Below are 17,122 nucleotides of genomic sequence, written 5' to 3' on the forward strand. Positions count from 1 at the left end.
CCTCCCCAAAATATATCAGAGGACTATCGCATAACCTGTATGAGCCTTACCTATGAATGCCTTTCTTATCGGACTGCAGGCCCAGTTCCCCATATTTATTTTCTCTCTACATTGATTATATCAGTGCAATTTCCTGCATCCAACCTTAACTGAAAAATAAAATGAACTTTGCTGTCAATTTCTAACATTCTTCAATTTGACTCAGTCCCTCTCCTTCCTATCCCTTTTTCATGTTTTCTGTTTCATGTTTTCTGTCTCTGTTTCTGGAGATCAGCTAACAACCAATTTTGACTTTAAAAATGCAAATTTAAGGCAAAATGTTGAAGATGATAGAAATCTGAAATAAAATTGTAAAATGCGGAAATACTTAACAGATATGACAGCATCTGTGGTGGGAGAAAAATAATTTAATATTTTGGTTTAAATATGGCTCTTCTTCAAGAGAGATTTTCCAGATGTCTCTCCCTCCAGTGCAAGCTGGGTGAATCTTCCAGCCTGGGTTTCTAATCATCATGAATTTATTTATTTCAAACCAAGCTAAGGTCCCACCCATTATCCTGCATGATGAACCATGGAGACTTTTGGCTAAAAGCAGGTCCCTCTCTCTCCAGTATCCTTTGTGAGTTTCACAGGAACAGTAATATGGCCATTCAGCCCCTCGAGCCTGCTGTGCCATTCAGTAAGACCGAAGCTGATCTGTGGATTAACTCTATATGCTTGCCTTTGGCCCATGTCCCTCGATGCCCCGCTTTACTAAAAATTTGTCTATTTCAGCTTAAAATTTAACAATTGAGTTGGCATTGACCACCATTTGAGGAAGACAGTTCCAAACCTCCAGTACACTTGGCATCTAGAAGTGCTTTCTAACAGTTCTCCTGAATGCCCTGGTCCTAATTCTTAGCCTATGCTCCCTGGTACTAGAACCTATTACCAGTGGAAATAGTTTACCTTTATCTACCCATTCTTTCTTTATTAGTATCCTGAAAACCTCGATTTAGATCACTCATTAACATTCTAAGTTATAGCAGAAAAAAGGCCCAGTTTGCCTAATTTATCCTCATAACCCCTGAAGTCATGTGCAATAATTGGAACAACGGCAGCCAGGTGGACCTCATAGAATATGAGTTCCTCGATTGGGGCTGTTAATTTGGTCCTCTCAGGGAGTCCTGCCTGACAGATGTAATCAGGCGTATCAGTCATTCTAATCACACTGAGGGCTGGCTCTGAGAGAGCTGGAAAAGTGACATGCACTACCCACGTATAAATGAAGTGTGACTTAGTGACAGGTACTGGACATCGTGGAGCTATTTCAACTTGGTGATGGGATAGCAGCCTTTGTGGAGATATTTCATCATGTATCATCCTTGTGTCCCTCCAGGGCCAGAACATCCTTCCTAAAGTATGGTGTTCAGTTCTGCTTGCAGTACTCTAAGTGGTGACTACGTAGGGTTTTGTATAACTGCAGGATAACGTCTGCATCCCTTTGCTGCAGCCCTTTAGATAGGAAGGGCAGCACTCCACTAGCCTTCCAGACTATTTTCTGCACCTGTTCATGGCATTTTAAACAGCTATGCACCTGAAGCCCCAGATCTCATTGGACATACACTGTATCTAACTTTGTACCTTCTAAAAAGTTACCCAGATGTATCCTTCCTCAGTCTAAAATGGACAACCTCACACTTGCTTATATTATAATCCATCTGCCACATCTTTGCCCATTCACATAATCTATCAATATCCATTTGTAATTTTAAGCTGTCATCAACACTACCCACAATGTTGTCCAATTTTGTGTTATCAGCAAATTTGGATATTTGCCTTCTTGAGCCATTATCTGTGTCATTAGTGGATATTGTAAATAATTGAAGCCCCAACACAGATCTCTGCAGGACGTGTCCTGCCAATTTAAGTACTTAGCCTTTATTCCAACTCTTTTTTTTCTTCCACTCAACCATCTTCCTATCCATGTCAACAATTTGCCCTCAATTCCATGGGCTTCTACCTCAATTTGTTCTCCATCCCATGGGCACCATGAATCAAAGAGCCTTATATCCTGGTAGAAATACTGATGAGCAGTTCTTTCCACCCCAATTATATTCTACGTTGGAATGTTATGGACAGTTTAAAGTATAACTGTTTATATCCTGGTATACTCATAACCTTCCTGAGACTCACTGGAAATGCTGCTGTCATTGCCTCCATGTGTGACCACCCTTATGCCTCCTCTCCAGCGAAATAATCTGGCCTCCCATTTGCCCTTAAGCCTTGTCTGTTGTCAGAAAGACATCTGAACAGGTCACATCAAACACTTAACAAAGTGTGAAGCTGGATGAGCACAGCAGTCCAGACAGCATTTTAGGAGCACAAAAGCTGACGTTTCGGGAAGGGGCTAGGCCCGAAACATCAGCTTTTGTGCCCCTAAGATGCAGCTTGGCCTGCTGTGTTCAACCAGCTTCACACTTTGTTATCTCTGATTCTCCTGCAGTTCCCATTATCTCAGATCACATTAAACACTTAATTTTAATTAAAGACACCGTCCCAGACCTCAGAAATTTAACAGTGGAATGAGAGGAAATGTAAATTATGTTGCTATAAAATATTTCATTACTGGTTTCCTTTTACTATAAGTAGGCTGCGACTCATAATCTAGAAATGAACAACTAAATTATGAACCCTTATCCTGAATGAATTAAATGGACAAACCACAGACCTACTGGCATGCAATTATCACTTGTGCTGTGCACTCGAATCTTTTGACATAAGATAAAATTTGATTGAAGTTATGAGAAGTGATTGTTGAATTTCCTTCATGAAAGGAAATTTATTTATCAGAAGGCATTGTTTTCTTCCATTAATTTGGTACATGTTCTCCCTCATGTCACTGGACTGCTGTGTACTACATCCAAATTTAGAATGAAAATTTCATCTTCAGCCATTTCCAGGTGTGGTATGTGTTTGCTATGTTGCCTGCTCCGACCTGGAATGATCAGTTGTGTAGATGTTTAAGTAGCACAGGTACCGGAACTCTGAAAAATAAACAGAAAATACTGAAGAAATTCAACTCATCCGGCAAAATCTGTGGAGAGAGAAACAGAGTTAGTGTCTCAAGTCCAGTATGACTCTCCTTGGACCTGACTAACTCTGCTTCTCGCTCCCACGGACACTGCCAGACCAGCTGAGATTCTCTGAAACTTTCCGTTTCTGTCGTAGATGTTTAACACAAGTATGACTTTTACAGCCACTGGCCCTGTCATCTTTGCCTTGTTGTGAGGTTGCAGGTCCTCTGGAAGGAGGTGACTGCTTTTGTAACTATCACCTCTTTGACCCTAAATCAGGCACTGTTCCTGAGTGAGGCAGAAATATAAGAAGTGCTCTTTGAAAATGCATGGTAAGTATAGTCTTCTGAGAAGAGTCCTCTTCTTTTGCTTCCCTGTTTATAGACCTACACTTCTGTGTATGCTCTGTTTCATTTGTCAGTCAGACCCAGAAGCACTACACCTACAGGCTCATATTTGATATAGATTTCAGGCTGTTATTTTGGGGTCCTGCTGATGTCAAGAACAAAGTCATATAGGGCTTTCCAGCCCTGTTCCCTCATGAGAATGGCAGATAATTAGGCTTATCAAAAACTTTGCTAATATTAGGTAGTGGAGGACAAACTTGAATTTCAGTGCCCCCTCCCAAATTGCTGTGTTGGTGTTCTACATATCTTATAACAATGGGCCTGTTCCAAAGTTATTTCAGTAACCACATAATGTTGTGTAAAGTGTATTTGTTACATGTTGAATGATTTGTTAAATGATTCGAATTTTGAAATATGTTCTGAAAAGAATGGTAGTAATTGTTTCTGGTTCACTACTTCACGGCACAGGTTATTATTGGTGATGACTGGTTGTATTTTAAGGCAGCTGGATAGATCACAAAGTTTTAAAATACTTTTAATAGCCCTGTACGTGTTGACTAAGCCCCTTCTGAGATGAAAGATTTATTTTAGGGACGTTACACCATAGAGTTGTCTCAGGTAGGTCAGAGATCTGTGCCTAAGATGATGCTGAGCATTGCTAAAGATAAGGTTGCTCACTGTATTGGGGATAAATGCTTCAACATGATGTCGGTCTTTCCCGAGATGTGGTCATGTATTTAAATGTTCAAAATTAGTCCATCCTAAAACATTCCAGGATAAACATAATCCTTCAAAGTATAAAGTATTTGCATAATATCTAGTAAAATTATTGACTGTTAAATTGGGCTAGATATATATCTACCCACTCCTGTGGATCTTTGATATAAGGGGTGCAAGCAGGAGTGAGCTGGATCTCCTAAGCTCAGAGTTACTACTACTCTTCTGTCCCTACGAACTGATGTGGAGTCAGCACAAATGCACCTGACTTCACCAATCTGTGCAATCATCAGTAGGATTACTGGCAGAGTTCTGTGCTCGCACAATATCAGCCTAACTGCAAGAATCATGTCCCATGGATTTTCCAGGCCCTTGATTACTTCAGTGATACTTTGTAATGGAGAGTACAATTTGGGAATGTCTCACTATTTCCCATACAATCTGAAAAGAAGGGATAGTTTCTCAATGTGTTAAATTACATTGCACACGTTGACCAGTTTGTGCAGTAGAATAAACATGCATAAATTATAGAATAAACAAAATGCATTTGGAATATTGCCTTCGGGTTTTGAATTCTATCCCCTCGTTCTTCAATATTATCATTCTGTTGGTCTTTCCAGCTTTAGGTTCAGAATCACAAAACTCATGCAGCCAGGTATTTTTGATACAAACAGGCTTATTTTACATTTTGACTTTAAGATAATAATAACCTTGTTCTTATAGATGTGTGAACAAGCATACTAATTAATAAGATCCTACAAGAACGCAGATATTCAGTCCATAAACCTTGTGTTGGGTTCTGGTGACTAGCACTGGTGGTTTGTTTTTGGGGTAGCTCACTACCACCAATTGTCCTTCCTACTCTTCTTAAATAAAAGTTAGTGAGACAATCTCATTTGGGTGCTCCGTCAATAACAAGAATGAAATAGTTAATGGAAACTTATCAAAATTAAAATGTCACATTTTGGGGTCGATTGGGTGTCCTGCTTGTGATGCAATGTATTTCAGTCCCTGAACAGACCACCTACCTGTCCCTGATGACCCCCACGCTGCTGAAATATTTTCTTACCCAAGCTGTTTAGACACATTCTCTCACAAGTCCATTGTCCTCACGTGCTGAGGTGAGACTTGAACCTAGCCCTCCTAGCCTTTGCTCTCTTCTGTGCCAAGGCTAAATCTAATTATCAGCAATTGAGGATAAACCACTAGAGATGAGGCAAGTCAGGCGTAGTTTATCGTTGGACAACAGATGGTGCAATGAGCATTAACTGATCAGGAAGCAGAGAGGACAAGCCTATCCCAGTTGGGATGTTGTGTGCAAGATGCGTGCAAACGTAAATAAACACGGAAAATGCTTGAGGAAAATGATCAAGGTTTGGCAGTATCTGTGGGCGGAACAACTCTTGTTGTTGCAGATGTAACCTCTGTGTAATGATGTTTCAAGTCCAGTGACCCTTTTTCAGAACTGAAGGGAGCTGGAAAAACATGGTAGTTATACTGTTGATAAAGGGAGAGGAATAGTATAGTTGTGAGAACAAAGGCAAAGAGTGTAATTAACATTTGGATTTAGTGATCAGCGGATGTTACTTAGGGTGCTATCGCTGCACACTTTTTATGGCTTACTGGGTACAGTACTCCATAACAAACTTTCAAATGTCATGATTCATCATTAAGGTGACATGTGTTTTCTGTGATACTGTGTGTTCAATTGTGTTGGACAAAATAACAGACCGTAAACCATCAGTACTTCGTCAAAATTGTTCTGCAGCTTAAAGTATGTTCTCCAAATGTAACCAAGGTTTTGAAATAATCTAAAGACTATCCTTTCATTATTTGGAATCCCAAACTTTGATAATCTCCAGTAAGAAATAGTAAGAACTGCAGATGCTGGAGAATCTGAGATAACAAAGTGTGGAGCTGGATGAACACAGCAGGCCAAGCAGCATCAGAGGAGCGGGAAAGCTGACGTTTCAGGCCTAGGCCCTGCTTCAGGATTTTTCTAAAGAAGGGTCGACGCCCGAAATGTCAGCTTCCCTGCTCCTCTGAGGCTGCTTGGCCTGTTGTGTTCACCCAGCTCCACACCTTGTCATTTCTAATCTTCAGTAATTTCAGTTTGTCGTACTGTTTGTTTCAGCCCTTAATACAACACGATGTGAAAAGCTACAAAAGGAGAAGGAGGAGCTGGAGAGGAGGTTTGAGAACGAGCTACAGAGGTTACATCTGCAACAACAAGAGGAGATCCTAGATCTTGAAGAAAGACTGAAGGCTCATCATGCTGCAGAAAAAGAGCGTATCATCCAGGAACACAGGGAACACCTCAAGAAAATTCAATCTCAGCATAAGGAACGGGTCAGTGTCAATAGCTTGTATTATAATCTGTTTAATGTAAGGGGTAATGGGCCTGAAAATCCACAGTCCTTCCAGTGCACTCCCACCTTGAGAATGAGTCAATGTGTCTGAGGAGCCACAGGGTAGACTGGGAGCAGGTAACACTGAGTGCCCACCTCTTCCATCAACTTTCACAAGGCTTTGATATACCTCCTGCACAAAAATGCAGGTGTGACCAAAGGAGGGAAATCCCAAGCTGAAATGGATCAGTGTGGAGACTGCAGCCAGTCTGGGTACCATATATGTAAAAGTAAGTACCGGATCATGAGTCTGGATTGCAAAAATGGAACATTGGTGACGTATTTTTGCTAATTTTCAGCTGAAAGAAACTTCACTTCATTTTTCTAATAGAAGCTAAGTACATGTTTTGTGCCTTTTCCTCTACTGTCCTCCCACCCCAGATTAATCCTAACTGAAATAACTCCGCAGAATCACCAAATCACCCATTATTTACACATGCATAACACTTGGCACCAGTCTCGCTTCCTCAAAGCCAGCTCTTGAGTGAGCAGAATCTCTGACACTCCTATTTATAACTATCAGCCAGGGGTCCCTGATTCAACCAGATTAATAGCCCCAATCAGGAAACTTGTATTCTGTGAGGTACACCTCATTACAATCACTACATCCCTCCCTCTCTGAGCTTGAGGATATAGGCTGGTTCTTTTTTTTTTGCAGCTCCTCCTGGAGCATTTCAGCACTGGTTAGGTTCTTCCAGCTCTGCTTCTGATACAGGTAGCTCGTAACTCTCAGTAGCTCACCTCTTGCTCCTGGAGCGTCTTGGAAGAAATTTAACCTCCTCTTTGGACGGCAAAGTCGGTGAAGCAGCGACATCCACCCACGTCCATCACTGATTCCGCAATATCTTCAACACTTCACAGAAAGAGAGAACCCACGGGTTCCAGAACAGTCAAAAAGGCAGTCAAGGAGCCAGGCACATTTTGTTCCCACACCGCTTGCAAGTTTGCAGTTTTCATATGGTCTGCTTCCTAGTTCAGGCCTAGACCCGAAATGGTAGCTTTGCTGCTCCTCTGATGCTGCTTGGCCTGCTGTGTTCATCCAGCTCCACACCTTGTTTTCTCCATGCATGTCCAACCATTTTGAGTGGGCATCCACAATGACTAAGAGCATTGAGCCCATGAATGGACCTGCATAGTCGACATGTCACAAAATCCAGTGTTTACCAAATCAGTCCCATGAACATGGCGGATATGCTGGCAATAATTTGTTTTGTTGGCACTCTGGGCACTGCCCCACCAACACAGCTACGTCTGCATCCAATCCTAGATCCCAGAAATAACTCCGCATCAACATCTTCATTTTGGAAACCCCTGGATGACCCTGATGGAGTTCATCCAGTGCCTAACGGCATCCTCTGGGGCATTCATTCTTGCACCCCATAATAATATGCTGTTGTCTACTGTGATCTGGTCTCTCTGGGTCCAGAAAGGTTTAATTCTGCTTGTGGCAGCCCTTTGTTTCAGTTTTGCCAGGACTGGACCTTTCTGCATCCAAAGTCCGATATTATCAGCTGTGACTGGAAGTGTGTGCAGAAAATATAAAACCATTACGGACTGTTCCAGTGGCAGTACCACCGCTGGTGTATCTGCCAGTGGAAGATGACTTGATGCCTCTACATTTGCTTCTTGGCCTCCCGAAGTGGTGTTCCAGCTTGAGATTATATGCACTTTGAATGAGGGCCCACTGCTGAATTTGGTCTGAAGCTATGGGTGACACTGCCTTGTGCTCTTTAAGTAGACCTAGCAGGTATTTGTGATCCGTTATTATTATTACAAATTTATGTCCATAAAGGTATTGGTGGATTTTTATGCTCCGCATTAGCAGAAGTCCTTGATGCATATGGTATTGGGCGTTCCTCTCCATTGGGCCACCTATAAGCTAACACTAGCCCGATGAAGTATGAGAAAGCATCGCATGTCGAAACGAGCCGGGGCAGGTATCAGATCTTGTGGTGGGAGAGCATTTTGGTGATAGTGACCATAACACTCTCTCATTCTACATAGCTATGGAGAAGGAGAGGATTAGGCAGAATGGGAGGATATTTAATTGGGGAAGAGGAAACTATGATGCGATTAGACACGAGTTAGGAAGCATGGACTGGGAGCAGTTGTTCCATGGTAAGGGAACTATAGACATGTGGAGATGGTTTAAGGAACAGTTGTTGGGAGTGATGAGTAAATATGTCCCTCTGAGACAGGCAAGACGGGGTAAGATAAAGGAAACTTGGATGACGAGAGCGGTGGAGCTTCTAGTGAAAAGGAAGAAGGTAGCTTACATAAGGTGGAGGAAGCTAGGGTCAAGTTCAGCTAGAGAGGATTACATGCAGGCAAGGAAGGAGCTCAAAAATGGTCTGAGGAGAGCCAGGAGGGGGCACGAGAAAGGCTTGGCAGAAGGAATCCGGGAAAACACAAAGGCATTTTACACTTACGTGAGGAATAAGAGAATGGTCAAAGAAAGAGTAGGGCCGATCAGGGATAGCATAGGGAACTTGTGTGTGGAGCCTGAGGAGGTAGGGGAAGCCCTAAATGAGTTTTTTGCTTCTGTCTTTACGAAAGAAACGACCTGTGTAGTGAATGAAACCTTTGAAGAGCAGGTGTGCATGCTGGAATGGATAGAGATAGAGGAAGCTGATGTACTGAAAATTTTGTCAAACATTAAGATTGACAAGTCGCCAGGCCCGGATCAGATTTGTCCTCGGCTGCTTTGGGAAGCGAGAAATGCAATTGCTTCGCCACTTGCGAAGATCTTTGCATCCTCGCTCTCCACTGGAGTCGTACCTGAGGACTGGAGAGAGGCAAATGTAATTCCTCTCTTCAAGAAAGGAAATAGGGAAATCCCCGGCAATTATAGACCGGTAAGTCTCACGTCTGTCGTCTGCAAGGTGTTAGAAAGGATTCTGAGGGATAAGATTTATGACCATCTGGAAGAGCATGGCTTGATCAAATACAGTCAACACGGCTTTGTGAGGGGTAGGTCATGCCTTACAAACCTTATCGAGTTTTTTGAGGATGTGACTAGTAAGGTTGATGAGGGTCAAGCTGTGGATGTGGTGTATATGGACTTCAGTAAGGCATTTGATAAGGTTCCCCATGGAAGGCTCATTCAGAAGGTCAGGAGGAATGGGATACAGGGGAACTTAGCTGCTTGGATACAGAATTGGCTGGCCAACAGAAGACAGCGAGTGGTAGTAGAAGGAAAATATTCTGCCTGGAAGTCAGTGGTGAGTGGGGTTCCACAGGGCTCTGTCCTTGGGCCTCTACTGTTTGTAATTTTTATTAATGACTTGGACGAGGGAATTGAAGGATGGGTCAGCAAGTTTGCAGACGACACAAAGGTCGGAGGTGTCGTTGACAGTGTAGAGGGCTGTTGTAGGCTGCAGCGGGACATTGACAGGATGCAGAGATGGGCTGAGAGGTGGCAGATGGAGTTCAACCTGGATAAATGCGAGGTGATGCATTTTGGAAGGTCGAATTTGAAAGCTGAGTACAGGATTAAGGATAGGATTCTTGGCAGCGTGGAGGAACAGAGGGATCTTGGTGTGCAGATACATAGATCCCTTAAAATGGCCACCCAAGTGGACAGGGTTGTTAAGAAAGCATATGGTGTTTTGGCTTTCATTAACAGGGGGATTGAGTTTAAGAGTCGTGAGATCTTGTTGCAGCTCTATAAAACTTTGGTTAGACCGCACTTGGAATACTGCGTCCAGTTCTGGGCGCCCTATTATAGGAAAGATGTGGATGCTTTGGAGAGGGTTCAGAGGAGGTTTACCAGGATGCTGCCTGGACTGGAGGGCTTATCTTATGAAGAGAGGTTGACTGAGCTCGGTCTCTTTTCATTGGAGAAAAGGAGGAGGAGAGGGGACCTAATTGAGGTATACAAGATAATGAGAGGCATAGATAGAGTCGATAGCCAGAGACTATTTCCCAGGGCAGAAATGGCTAGCACGAGGGGTCATAGTTTTAAGCTGGTTGGTGGAAAGTATAGAGGGGATGTCAGAGGCAGGTTCTTTACGCAGAGAGTTGTGAGAGCATGGAATGCGTTGCCAGCAGCAGTTGTGGAAGCAAGGTCATTGGGGTCATTTAAGAGACTGCTGGACATGCATATGGTCACAGAAATTTGAGGGTGCATCCATGAGGATCAATGGTCGGCACAACATTGTGGGCTGAAGGGCCTGTTCTGTGCTGTACTGTTCTATGTTCTATGTTCTATATGTCAGTACCAGATCTCACGTGGGATCATTGTGTGCCAATACCTTAGAGGATGATAGCTGTTTCCTCACTCCCCTGAAAGCTATGGCTTAGCTATACAACCATTTCCAAAGCTGACCCTTTTTTTAGGAGTTGATGCAAAGGTGCCAGGATGGAGGCCGGGCTAGGTATGAATTTTCCAATATGGTTTACCAACCTGAAATCCAGTCTAGACATCGGAGCTGGGGAACCTTTGATCGACCTTACTTTATGTTCCTACGGGTGTAACCCAGTCTTGCTGAATCTATAGCCCGAGTCTCTCTGAGATACTTGCAGCACACATTTTTTCCCTTCTAAGGTGTACGCTTGCCTGGGAGAAACATCGAAGAACTACATCCAAGTTCTCTAAGTGCTCTTTATTGGTCTTCTGTGTTATTAGCACATCATCTAGATAAATGGCAACCTGGGGTATACCTTGTAAAATGTTCTCCATCGCCTGCTGAAAAATTGTACAGACTGACAATACCCCAAATTGCAGTCTTGTATATTGGAACAAATCCTTATGGGTATTAATTGTAGGATACTTCTGGGAATCCTCATCTAATCCACAATTGCAAGTGTACATGCCTCATGTCCTGCTTTGAAGGATAGTGACCCTTGCAGCTTTTGCATTCAAGTCCTCTATGTGAGGGATCAGGTATTTATCCAGCTGTGACATTGGTTTACTGTTTGTTTAAAATCCCCAAAAAGTCAAGCCGATCCACCAGGCTTCACAATCGGTACAATCGGTGCTGCCCATTCCGCAAATTGGTCTGGTTTGATGATTCCTTCACTTTGCAACCTCCTGATTTCTGCCTCTACTTTAGCCTGTAAGGGGGAAGGCCTTAGAAAATCGTGGAATTGCTTCCTAGTCAACACATAAGGTGACCTTGGCCCCTTTGATAGTCCCTACACCTTCCTAAAAAACTTCCAGGTACTCAATTAGATCTTCAGTCAGGCAGCTAATTTCACCCCATAAAGCTTGGGTCTGAGCCTTTTAATACAATCAATGGCAGCTGAACCAGTTGCTTCTCATAAGAGACCAGAACCAAAGTTGTAGCCTTTACCTATGAAGGTTCCCCAGCTTTGGTTTTCAGTCTAGCTGAGGCCTTGTGCAAATGTAGAAGTTGGAGTGCAGACTGAATTTGGTTAAAGCCTAGTTCTATGATCATTGAAACAACCCCACTGGTATCAACCTCCATGAGAACTGGGTGACCATTTAACCAGACGTTTATTTTGATTGGTTCTAATTTGGATGTTGCTAAGCAACTTAACTTTTCCAAACCAGATGTAGGTGGAGTATCCAGGGTGTGCTCTCTCCTGGATACTGGCCTATGCGTTCTCTTACTTAGTTTGGATCTAATGGGGCTCTTTTGCTACCTCAAGTCTGCAAACTGACAGCAATGACAATGGCCTGGTAGCCCAGATCCTGAAGAAAATTGTAACTGTCTGGCCGAGGCTTGGCTTTGTTGTGAGATTTTACCGTGGGGTGATCTAGAGTCCCTCTGTCCAGGTTATGTCCTGAGTGAGGCTATGCAATTGCTTTCACTCAAGCGGCGTTCCCCAAGCTCTGTTGGACTGGCGTGGGTGTCCATTCCCATCGGAATAGTCTGTAACTCATATGCTCTCCTTGCTGCATCTTCCAGTGACAAAGCCAGTTGTAGCATCTGTTTGAAGCCCAGTTGGGTTTCAGCTATCAGGCGCTTTTGACTGGTTTCATCATTAGTACAAATGTTTCTCAGCATCTCATTAAGGGTAAATAAAGTGACAAACCTCTGCCAGTTATCTAAACCTCATCAAAAACCCCTATACAGATTCCCCTGGTTCTTGAATTACCAAATAAAACTGATAAGCATCTCAGAATTAGTGGAGGCTTGGGGGTCATAATACTCTTTAACTAAATCTGTCAATTCTTGGAAGGTCTTTGTATCTGAGATAATGGGAACTGCAGATGCTGGAGATTCCAAGATAATAAAATGTGAGGCTGGACGAACACAGCAGGCCAAGCAGCATCTCAGGAGCACAAAAGCTGACGTTTCGGGCCTAGACCCTTCATCAGAGAGGGGGATGGGGGGAGGGAACTGGAATAAATAGGGAGAGAGGGGGAGGCGGACCGAAGATGGAGAGTAAAGAAGATAGGTGGAGAGAGTGTAGGTGGGGAGGTAGGGAGGGGATAGATCAGTCCAGGGAAGACGGACAGGTCAAGGAGGTGGGATGAGGTTAGTAGGTAGCGGGGGGTGCGGCTTGTGGTGGGAGGAAGGGATGGGTGAGAGGAAGAACCGGTTAGGGAGGCAGAGACAGGTTGGACTGGTTTTGGGATGCAGTGGGGGGAGGGGACGAACTGGGCTGGTTGAGGGATGCAGTAGGGGAAGGGGAGATTTTGAAACTGGTGAAGTCCACATTGATACCATATGGCTGCAGGGTTCCCAGGCGGAATATGAGTTGCTGTTCCTGCAACCTTGAGGTGGCATCATTGTGGCAGTGCAGGAGGCCCATGATGGACATGTCATCAAGAGAATGGGAGGGGGAGTGGAAATGGTTTGCGACTGGGAGGTGCAGTTGTTTTTTGCGAACTGAGCGGAGGTGTTCTGCAAAGCGGCCCCCAAGCCTCCGCTTGGTTTCCCCAATGTAGAGGAAGCCGCACCGGGTACAGTGGATGCAGTATACCACATTGGCAGATGTGCAGGTGAACCTCTGCTTGATGTGGAATGTCATCTTGGGGCCTGGGATGGGGGTGAGGGAGGAGGTGTGGGGACAAGTGTAGCATTTCCTGCGGTTGCAGGGGAAGGTGCCGGGTGTGGTGGGGTTGGAGGGCAGTGTGGAGCGAACAAGGGAGTCACGGAGAGAGTGGTCTCTCCGGAAAGCAGACAGGGGAGGGGATGGAAAAATGTTTTGGGTGGTGGGGTCGGATTGTAAATGGCGGAAGTGTCAGAGGATAATGCGTTGTATCCGGAGGTTGGTAGGGTGGTGTGTGAGAACGAGGGGGATCCTCTTGGGGCGGTTGTGGCAGGGGCGGGGTGTGAGGGATGTGTCGCGGGAAATGCGGGAGACGCGGTCAAGGGCGTTCTCGATCACCGTGGGGGGAAAGTTGCGGTCCTGAAAGAACTTGGACATCTGGGATGTGCGGGAGTGGAATGTCTTGTCATGGGAGCAGATGCGGCGGAGGCGGAGGAATTGGGAATAGGGGATGGAATTTTTGCAGGAGGGTGGGTGGGAGGAGGTGTATTCTAGGTAGCTGTGGGAGTCGGTGGGCTTGAAATGGACATCAGTTACAAGCTGGTTGCCTGAGATGGAGACTTAGAGGTCCAGGAAGGTGAGGGATGTGCTGGAGATGGCCCAGGTGAACTGAAGGTTGGGGTGGAAGGTGTTGGTGAAGTGGATGAACTGTTCGAGCTCCTCTGGGGAGCAAGAGGCGGCGCCGATACAGTCATCAATGTACCGGAGGAAGAGGTGGGGTTTGGGGCCTGTGTAGGTGCGGAAGAGGGACTGTTCCACGTAACCTACAAAGAGGCAGGCATAGCTGGGGCCCATGCGGGTGCCCATGGCCACCCCCTTAGTCTGTAGGAAGTGGGAGGAGTCAAAAGAGAAGTTGTTGAGTGTGAGGACGAGTTCAGCTAGGCGGATGAGAGTGTCGGTGGAGGGGGACTGGTCGGGCCTGCGGGACAGGAAGAAGCGGAGGGCCTTGAGGCCATCTCCATGCGGAATGCAGGTGTACAGGGACTGGACGTCCATGGTGAATATGAGGTGTTGGGGGCCAGGGAATTGGAAGAACACCTCCGCTCAGTTCGCAAAAAACAACTGCACCTCCCAGTCGCAAACCATTTCCACTCCCCCTCCCATTCTCTAGATGACATGTCCATCATGGGCCTCCTGCACTGCCACAATGATGCCACCCGAAGGTTGCAGGAACAGCAACTCATATTCCGCCTGGGAACCCTGCAGCCATATGGTATCAATGTGGACTTCACCAGTTTCAAAATCTCCCCTTCCCCTACTGCATCCCTCAACCAGCCCAGTTCGTCCCCTCCCCCCACTGCACCACACAACCAGCCCAGCTCTTCCCCCCCACCCACTGCATCCCAAAACCAGTCCAACCTGTCTCTGCCTCCCTAACCGGTTCTTCCTCTCACCCATCCCTTCCTCCCACCCCAAGCCGCACCCCCCGCTACCTACTAACCTCATCCCACCTCCTTGACCTGTCCGTCTTCCCTGGACTGACCTATCCCCTCCCTACCTCCCCACCTACACTCTCTCCACCTATCTTCTTTACTCTCCATCTTCGGTCCGCCTCCCCCTCTCTCCCTATTTATTCCAGTTCCCTCCCCCCATCCCCCTCTCTGATGAAGGGTCTAGGCCCGAAACGTCAGCTTTTGTGCTCCTGAGATGCTGCTTGGCCTGCTGTGTTCGTCCAGCCTCACATTTTATTATCTAGGTCTTTGTATCTGGTGCCTCAGGGAAAGTTAGGTTCCTAATAACTGAAAAAGCTGCAGGTCCACAAGCTGTCAGGCGAATTACTTGTTGCTTTTCATCTACACTAGTGTTATTTAAGTGCCAAAGCCCCACTCTTTGACGGCAGGATGAAACAGGTCAAACCTAAGTTATGGCATGATGTCTGAAATGCTTCACCCAATTAAAAGACTATTGTTGCAAGCTATCTTCAGAAGCATGCTGTGCTCTCTTCACCACTGAAATAACTCAACAGTGGCTGGTATACTGTCACCAAGGCACCCTGGAGAGCCACAGAGCTCTACAGCATGGAAACAGGCTCTTCAGTCCAACTCGTCCATGTTGACCAGTTATCGTAAATTAATTTAGTTCCATTTGCCAGCATTCGGCCCATATCCTTCTAAACCCTCCCGATTCGTATACACATCCAGATGCCTTTTAAATTTCATAATTGTACCACCTTCCACCACTTCCTCTGGCAACTGATTCCATACATGCACCACCATCTGCGTGAAAAAGTTGTCCCTTAGGCACCTTTTCAATTTTTCCCCTCTCACCTTAACCCTATGCCCTTTACTCCACTAGTCTGGAGAAAAGACCTTAGCTGTTCACCCTATCTATGCCCCTGATGAACCTTGTAAACTTCTGTAAACCTCTGGTGCTCCAGGGAAAATAGCCCCAGCTTACTCAGCCTCTCCTTTATAGCTCAAACCCTCCAACCCTGGCAACATCTTTGTAAATCTTTTCTGATCGCTTTCAAGTTTCACAACATCCTTCCTACAGCAGAGATCCAGCTCCCCCGAGCCAGCTCTCAGAGTGAGCAGAACCTCTGAAACTCCTGTTTGTATCTGTCAGCCTCGGCACCTTGATTAGACCAAGTTAACAGCCCCAGTCTGGGAACTCATATTCTCTGAGGTTCATCTGGCTGACCTCATTATAATCAGTACACAAAACTGGAAGAATGATAGGCGTCTCAGATCCCCACACCTGGAAATTTGAAGGAGGTTACATATCCTCACCTCACATGCTTCAGCAGAGTTGTACGTGAGCCTAACCTTGTATTCTTTGACACGTAGCTGGCATTTTTTGAGGTACATTGTCCTTAGAGGCAAAAAAACTGCACTTATTTTCAGCCTAGACTGTGCTTTCCTTTTCTTCCTACCTGTTGAGCATTGTGTCTATGATTACATTTGATCACTTGAACAAGGATCTAAGCAGTATTAGGCAAACTTGTTATCTATAAATTCACATTAATTGGCTATTGTCATACAATTACTTTAAGAACATCAAACCAGTAAAGCAAATGCTGTTCTTATGAGAGTGGGAAGAAATCATTATGGTGCAGGAAATAGGAAGAGGTGGTGGACAATATGAACCAAAGTGTTACCAGGTTTCTATCTTCCATTACAAAACCATAACAGCTCCCAGACATGGGTGAATTCTGAAGATATTCTTTTCCAACAAAACAAATAATTTATTCATCATCTTTATGGATTCAATTTTATATAGAGATGGTGTTAATAAAAGAACTTTATTTACATCTTTAGTACTTTGTATCATTGTCACAAATAGCTGCTAACTTGAAGGTGCCATACTGAAATGAAGCATAATTCTATTAAGCTCTTTCAGCCTCAAATATTAGAATATCTCATTCACTGTTGAGTACCAAGATGGCAGATGAAAAATACTTGCAAAATTTAAGAAAGTATCGAAAGTCATCTGGTTTAAATGTGTCTTTATAAATAAGAAAGTCAATTGTGAAGCAATTTTCATCCCATCATGATTAGAGAAGAGCACTATTCCCAACGCTGTAATAAGACAAGTTAGATGCAAAGTAAATGTCTCAATCTTCTTCCCTAATAATACACTTTATGCTTAATATCAAATACATAATCTCTTTGTTTTACAGTAAAACTTCAAA

The 17,122-nt window shown here is 44.6% G+C and overlaps 1 protein-coding gene across 7 annotated transcripts in view; it reads left to right on the plus strand.

Annotated features, from left to right (window-relative positions):
- LOC125453689 (microtubule-associated tumor suppressor candidate 2-like) overlaps positions 1-17,122 on the plus strand; it is a 403,189-nt gene that overhangs the window by 364,977 nt on the left and 21,090 nt on the right. For all 7 annotated transcript variants that reach the window (XM_059646692.1, XM_059646691.1, XM_059646695.1 and 4 more), the window contains one exon: positions 6,255-6,469. In XM_059646692.1, coding sequence (XP_059502675.1) covers positions 6,255-6,469 — 215 coding nt within the window. The remainder of the gene's footprint in view (positions 1-6,254; positions 6,470-17,122) is intronic.

This window comes from Stegostoma tigrinum, chromosome 6, assembly GCF_030684315.1.
Source record: "Stegostoma tigrinum isolate sSteTig4 chromosome 6, sSteTig4.hap1, whole genome shotgun sequence".
NCBI lineage: Eukaryota > Metazoa > Chordata > Chondrichthyes > Orectolobiformes > Stegostomatidae > Stegostoma > Stegostoma tigrinum.